Below are 7632 nucleotides of genomic sequence, written 5' to 3' on the forward strand. Positions count from 1 at the left end.
TGCTCCCCATTAGGTGGCCTACAATACACTCCTATCAGTGTTACTACATCTTTCCCATTCCTCAATTCCACCCAAATAGCCTCCCTAGAGGAGCTCTCTAATCTATTCTTCCAAAGCACCGCCATAAGATTTTCTCGGACAAGCAATGCAACACCTCCTCCTCTGGCCCCTCCTACTCTATCACACCTGAAGCAACTAAATCCAGGAATATTTAGTTGCCAATCACACCCTTCCTGCAACCATGTTTCACTAATAGCTACAACATCATAATTCCAGGTATCAATCCACACTTTAAGCTCATCCACCTTTCTTACAATGCTCCTAGCATTAAAATAGATACATTTAAGATACTCTCCACCTCCTCCTCTCTTTTCATCCCTAACAATGCATTCAAATTTATTATCTTTTTCTTTCTTCTCCCCTACATCTTCGGGCTGAGCGCATCCCTTCTCCATCACCTGCCTTTCCTCCCTCACACAATGTCTACTTGCTTGCTCTACTGGTGAACTAACCTCCTCTCCCATAGTTTCCTCAAATTGATTCCCCCCCCCATCTTACTAGTTTAAAGTCAGCCCTGTAGCCCTAGCAAACCTCCCCGCTAGGATATTGGTCCCCCCAGGATTCAAGTGTAACCCGTCCTTCTTGAACAGGTCGCGCCTGCCCCAGAGGAGGTCCCAATGATCCAGAAACTTGAATCCCTGCCCCCTGCTCCAATCCCTCAGCCACGCATTCATCCTCCACCTAATTCCATTCCTGTACTCACTGTCGCGTGGCACAGGCAGTAATCCCGAGATTACTACCTTTGCGGTCCTTCTTCTTAACTGCCTTCCTAACTCCCTATACTCTCGTTTCAGGACCTCTTCCCTTTTCCTACCTATGACATTGGTACCTACATGTACCACGACCTCTGGCTCCTCACCCTCCCACTTCAGGATATCTTGGACGCGATCAGAAACGTCCCGGACCCTGGCACCAGGGAGGCAAACCACCATCCGGGACTCCCGACCACCTCCACAGAACCGCCTGTCTGAACCCCTGACTATCGAGTCCCCTATTACTATGATCCTCTTTCTTCTATCCCTACCCTTCTGAGCTACAGGGCCGTCCTCTGTGCCGGAGGCCCAGCCACTGTCACTTCCTCCAGGTAGGCTGTCCCCCCCAACAGTACTCAAACATGAGTACTTATTGTCAAGGGGTACAGCCACTGGGGTACTCTCTAGTACCTGCCTCTTCCCCTTCCTGACCGTGACCCGGCCCCGGAGTGACCACCTGCCTGTAACTCCTCTCTATCACCTCCTCACTCTCCCTGACCAGGCGAAGGTCATCGAGCTGCATCTCCAGTTCCCTAACTCGGTCCCACAGGAGCCGCAGGTCTGCGCACCTGGCGCAGATGTGGACGTCCGGGAGGCTCGGAGACTCCAGGATCTCCCACATCCGACACCGAGAACAAACAAGCTGCCCCCACACTCATACTTCCCGAATAACTGAAAATAACAAGGAGTACTAAAAGATAAGCCTACTGTGCCCTCTTCCGCCTAAGCCCTCTGAGCCCAAGCCCTACACTCTGCTCCCGGCTCACTTCGCTGCCCGCAAACGAAGCTGCCCGCTGCTTAAGGCTGCGTTCTTTTTATATCTTCCCTCCTTCCCAGGCCTCCTTCACGCGCCTGCGCAGTCCCGCCTCTCAGAACTCCGATCTGAGAAACAATTTGAAAATGGCCGCCGCCGCACTTCATCTCAAAGCCTCGCCTCGCTGGTAAGGAAGGCGGGCTCTGTCGTGGGCAAAGTACTGGAGGGTTTAACATCGGTAGCTGAGCGAAGGGCGCTGAGTAGGCTACGGTCAATTATGGATAACTCTGAACATCCTCTACATAGCACCATCCAGAGACAGAGAAGCAGTTTCAGCGACAGGTTACCATCGATGCAATGCTCCTCAGACAGGATGAAGAGGTCAATACTCCCCAATGCCATTAGGCTTTACAATTCTACCGCCAGGACTTAAGAACTTTTTAAAAGCTATTATTAATGCTTTTTGAGATAGTGATTTAGATGCATATCATATTTTTTACTGAGTTAAGTATTGTATGTAATTAGTTTTGCTACAACAAGTGTATGGGACATTGGAAAAAAAAGTTGAATTTCCCCATGGGGATGAATAAAGTATCTATCTATCTATCTATCTATCTAAACAGTGAATAGTCTTCAAGCAACATACACCTATGATGGAATTAAGGTAACTGAATATGGATGGGCTTAGGACATTGCTCTGAGAAATAAGAGAGGCAGGGTTTAAGGGTAAGCACAACATTGTGGGCCGAAGGGTCTGTACTGTGCTGTACTGTTCTATGTTCTATGTTCTATGTCCTGGATCTGAATGATTGATCTCCTAGAACAGTTACCAGTAGGGAATTGGAAAGCTTTTCCATAACACGAATAATGGACAACAATTATGGAATAAATCAGCATAATTCCCTGATGGTCCACTGCACTGTGAAATAATCCCTCAGTTTCACTGCTACCAGGTCTGAGGAGTTACAGTTGTGAAAGAAATTTAACCAGTAAAGCAGACGTCTCCAGATGATGAATTTATAGATGAGCATCGTATTTACAGATTACCTCTTGCCTTTGGATAATGCCTGTGTGATTCATTACAGACAGCGCCAATGAATCCCAACGAGAACAGAGTTACTCACGGGTGTAATACACTTGATTTTCTAATACCACTCATGGCTGAATAGGTCAGATCCAGGACAAGACAATCACTGTTTGTGAGCTCCAAGGAGAGTGACTTGAAATGGTGTGACCCTGTCTCTCATTAGTTAGATATTCACCAAGTTAGCAGTTTTTTTTTTGTTTGCCCCTTCCCTTTCAGGAAATCCTATTGATCTTCTTCCCTTTCAGGACAACTTGTTGAATTTTTGGGATCATGAGATATCAGCTAGTCACCAGATTTATTTTATGTTTTGTGCTTTCTTCTGCCCTTTTAGATCAAACTATTGATGTTTGTGGTCATAAGGTATCAGCTTTGTGCGTGATCTTTCACATCTAATCAATCTCAGAGATTTTCGAGGAAGTTACCAGGAAAGTTGATGAAGGCAAGGTTGTGGATATTGTCTACATTGACTTCAGCACGGTATTTGACAAGGTCCCGTATAGGAGGTCAGTCTAGAAGATTCAGTTGCTTAGCATTCAAGATAAAGTAGTAAACTGGATTAGACACTAACTTTTTGGAAAGAATTCGGAGTGTCACTATTTCTGTTTGGCGCCTATAGCTCGTGCAGTGTCACGGGGATCGGTGCTGTGCTTGTTGTTGTTTGTCATCTATATCAATGATCTGGATGAAATTACGGTTAACAGCATCAGCAAATTTGCTGTTGACTCCAACATTTGGAAGGTGCAGTGGACAAAGAGGAAGACTACACGAGCTTGCAGTGAGGTCTGGACCAACTGGAGAATGTGCTTAAAAGGGGCCGATGCAATTTAATGCAGACAGCTGCAAGATGTAGCACTTTGGATGGACCAATCAGGGTAGATCTTACTGAGAGACCGGTAGAACAAAGTGATCTGGGAATACAGGTCCATAAGCCAGTAAAAGTGGCAGTAAATTTTGCTAGGCTGTGAAAGAAAGTTTCTTAGCGCATTAACCTTGGTAAATGAAAATATCGTGTACGATATGATGTTGTATTAGACGTTGGAGAGGCCTAATTTGAATATTATGTGCAGTTCTGCACACCTATCTGCAGGACAGATGGAAATAAGTTTGAAAGAGTACAGAAAAAACATTACAACGATGTTACCTGGACTGGAAGACCTAAGTTATAAGAAAAGAGTTAACTGATTAGGACTTTATTCATTGGAGCATGAAAGACTGAGCGGAGATTTGATAGAAGTGTACACAATTACATTGGGATATAGGTAGGATAAATGGAAGCAGGCATTTTGTACTGAGGTAAAGAGGTACTTCAACAAGAGGTTATCACTAAGGGTGAAAGGTGAAAAGTTCAAAGCGTACAAAAGTGAAACCGGTTTACTCAGAGGGTGGTGAGAGTGCGAAACTAGCTAGCAGGGCAAGTAGTGCAAGTGGTTAAGAGAATTCTGAATAGATGCTTGCGTAATGAGTGTATAGAGCGCCATGGCCCGGTGCAGGTCAATGGGAATAAGTAGATTCTGTAGTCTGGCATGGAATAGATGGGCCAAAAGGCCTGTTTCTGCACTGTACTTTGCTGTGACTATGGCAAGTCAGCCACACATTGTTTGGGAACTCACGGAACCAAGACAAGCTGTGGTTAGCTGGTTTTCCTCCCTCAGGTACCGCAGTGAAGCCGGTTTGCCCAATTGACAGTTTAATACTCATCCTGGATTAATGAGATGAGGTGAAGCTACCCGACGGTTCAGCCAAGATTTGAAATTAGTTTCAGACCGAATGCCTTTTGGAAGTCCAGATATGCAGCCACTGCTCTTACTTCACACTGATAAATACAGCAGGTGATACAAGAAAAGGTGATGCTAAACCTGCAGTTCCCAGTGCTCCCCACCTTAACAACTGAAACCAGATCTGCGAGAGACAAGTCAAAGATCAAAGTCTCCATTCCCAAGTCGATCTCCTAAAACGTGCAGGAGATTAATGTTGATCACTATTCCCTCTGATACCAGCAGATCAGTGACAATACACGAACTGCACTCACCTCATTTTCTTCTCTACTGAAATGTCCCTCCTCTGTCAACATCAAACCCAGTCTCTCAACCTTTTCTTCAATTGCTTGTTTGAGTCTGTCCCTGTAGAACTTTGTCAGTTGGTACAGTCGATATTCCTCCCCCTGTGCCAGGAGGTCGGAGATTGTAAACTCTGGCTCTGTGAATATAAAAAGGAAAATGTAGGCTTGAACTCAGATATCCCTCGTCTCCACCGCTCTCACCCAACTCAACAAAAAAACGTGTCTTGAACCTGTCTCCAGATACAAAACTGGATTAATTTTCCATCTCCAACACCATCACACTGAGCACGGAGTCCCCCTACGGCTGTGTGCACAGACCACTGCTGTTCACTCTGCTGACCCACGACTGTGCTGCAACACACAGCTCGAACCATATCATCAAGTTCGCCGATGACACGACCGTGGTGGGTCTCATCAGCAAGAACGACGAGTCAGCTTACAGAGAGGAGGTGCAGCGGCTAACGGACTGGTGCAGAGCCAGCAGCCTGTCTCTGAATGTGAACAAAACAAATTTCTTGGTATTCATCTAGCGGAGAATCTCACCTGGTCCCTCAACACCAGCTCCATAGCAAAGAAAGCCCAGCAGCGTATCTACTTTCTGCGAAGGCTGAGGAAAGTCCATCTCCCACCCCCCATCCTCATCACATTCTAAGGTGGTTGTATTGAGAGCATCCTGAGCAGCTGCACCACTGCCTGGTTCGGAAATTGCACCATCTCAGATCGCAAGACCCTGCAGCGTATAGTGAGGTCAGCTGAGAAGATCATCGGGGTCTCTCTTCCCGCCATCACGGACATTTACACCACACGCTGCATCCGTAAGGCCAGCAGCATTATAAAGGATCCATGCACCCCTCATACCATCTCTTCTCCCTCCTGCCATCTGGGAAAATGCACCGAAGCATTCGGGCTCTCACGGCCAGACTATGTAACAGTTTCTTCCCCCAAGCGATCAGACTCCGCAATACCCAGTGCCTGGCCTGACACCTTACTGCCCTATTGTCACGTATATTATTTATTGTAATGTCTGCACTGTTTTGTGCACTTTATGCAGTCCTAGATAGGTGTGTAGTTTAGTGTAGTTGTTGTGTGTTTTTTTTTATTTTCCTCTGTTGTTTTTTACGTAGTTCAGTCTAGTTTTTGTAATGTGTCATGTAACACCATGGTCTTGAAAAACGACTCATTTTTACTATGTACTGTATCAGCAGTTATGGTCGAAATGGCAATAAAATAGTGACTTGACTTGACTTGAATCTAACACTTGCCTTAAAGCCTAACCAACAATGTTCTAGGCATTACGTAATAGAAGGACCACATTTAATATAAACCAGTCCATCCCCCATCCGACCCATTCACCTATTTAAATTTGGATGGGCATAAACGTTGGGATTGTTGGTAATATTCGCTTCCCAGAGATACTCTCTCCATCCTGGCGAATACATTTCCCCTGATACACATCCCGGAAACACTCTCCACATCTGGACAGCTGCATTTCCTCCAATTCACATCCTGGAAATCCTCAGAGCAGGTAGTACATTTCCTGTAGTGGGGTAACGGCTGCCCAGTGCACCACATGTACCACACCCACACATTTTCCCTCTCCTCTGACCAACCCTCCAACAAGGCCTCACCTTTACCCTCCACCCTGCCGCATTCTGTGAGCACATCACACTCATATTTCACTCACCTGCTCCTTCTTGGGGACTTGACAGTTCTGTGTTCAATGAGCTTCCGAGCTGACAGGCAGTCGCCTCACTTGTGCCGGTTCCAGGTTCCGGATCAGTGTCTCTGACGTCACTGTCTCTGGGCTGACAGGCAGTCGCCTCACTTGTGCAGGTTCCAGGGTCCTGATCGTTGTCTCTGACGTCACTGTCTCTGGGCTGACAGACAGTCGCCTCCCTTGTGCTGGTTCCAGGGTCCTGATCGGTGTCTCTGACGTCACTGTCTCTGGGCTGATTTTTCTCCTCCTTCTCTGCGGCCGGACCGCATTCCATTGGGACATCGCTCTCAATCTGACCCTGCGTTGGTACCTTGCTTCCCGTGTCCCGATCATCTTCCCTCGACGATCTGCCTGGTAAAATCCTCTTCAGTACGTTCCGTACTAGTTTCAATTTTCCACATGAAATAAATAATGAATTGCACGTTATACAAGTATGATTTTGATCTGAGCAAAACTGATTCAGACTGCAATGGAGCCGAGACTCTGGCTGACCAGATTTGGAGTGGAACTGTGCTGGTTAATGTGACCCATAAACCCTGTCAGGTGACGATCCCGATAAGCCGGTGACTGGACACATTTACTCCCAGTAAAATAGCACGATAAGCACGGTAATACCAATCACAGCAGTTGAACGCACGGATGACCACGGGATCATAATGCACCGGTGTCCAGTGATACTGGGAAATATCACTGTGATTATCTTCCACAAGCTAAAATCTCCCTCGGTCACTAACTGTCCAGTAGTCTGTGTCACGCAAAGACCAGCAACGGGATTAGACATGGTGCAGTCTGCTGGATCACACATTCTCCAGTTGCTTTGTCACACGAGGGGCTGGAAATTGGACAAGGGGACTGGAGTTGCTTTCTCCAGTCCCCTTGGTCACAGACTGACCATTCCCTTGAGACGCACGTCGCCCGGTCCCCTGGGTCGCAGGCTGACCATTCCCTTGCGATCTATGCTGTCCTCTCCCCTGGTTGCCATCTTATCCCCCACCAGCTGATCATCATGTAACAACTATGCATGTCATTGGCAAAGTCTTGGTTATAGAGCTTTGTGTGTAGTTGCAGTTGCTAATCTATAGGATGGAGGTGATGAAGCTGGAAAGTGTGAAGTGAAGAATGAACACTACGGTACTGGACTAGGGTGTTGTTTCTTGTGTTATATGGTTGGGCTGGGGCAGCTTGCCCTGGAGCACACACACA

The 7632-nt window shown here is 46.8% G+C and overlaps 1 protein-coding gene across 1 annotated transcript in view; it reads right to left on the minus strand.

The window, feature by feature from the left end:
• The window catches only part of LOC140722352 (NACHT, LRR and PYD domains-containing protein 3-like), a 28930-nt gene extending 21519 nt beyond the window's left edge, over window positions 1-7411 (minus strand). The window contains exons 1-3 of the mRNA XM_073037116.1: window positions 7318-7411; window positions 6397-6810; window positions 4683-4849 (exon numbers count right to left, since the gene is read on the minus strand). Of these exons, the coding sequence (XP_072893217.1) occupies window positions 4683-4849; window positions 6397-6810; window positions 7318-7411 (675 nt within the window). The remainder of the gene's footprint in view (window positions 1-4682; window positions 4850-6396; window positions 6811-7317) is intronic.
• Between the last annotated feature and the right edge of the window lie 221 nt (window positions 7412-7632).

This window comes from Hemitrygon akajei, unplaced genomic scaffold, assembly GCF_048418815.1.
Source record: "Hemitrygon akajei unplaced genomic scaffold, sHemAka1.3 Scf000075, whole genome shotgun sequence".
Classification (NCBI taxonomy): Eukaryota; Metazoa; Chordata; class Chondrichthyes; order Myliobatiformes; family Dasyatidae; genus Hemitrygon; species Hemitrygon akajei.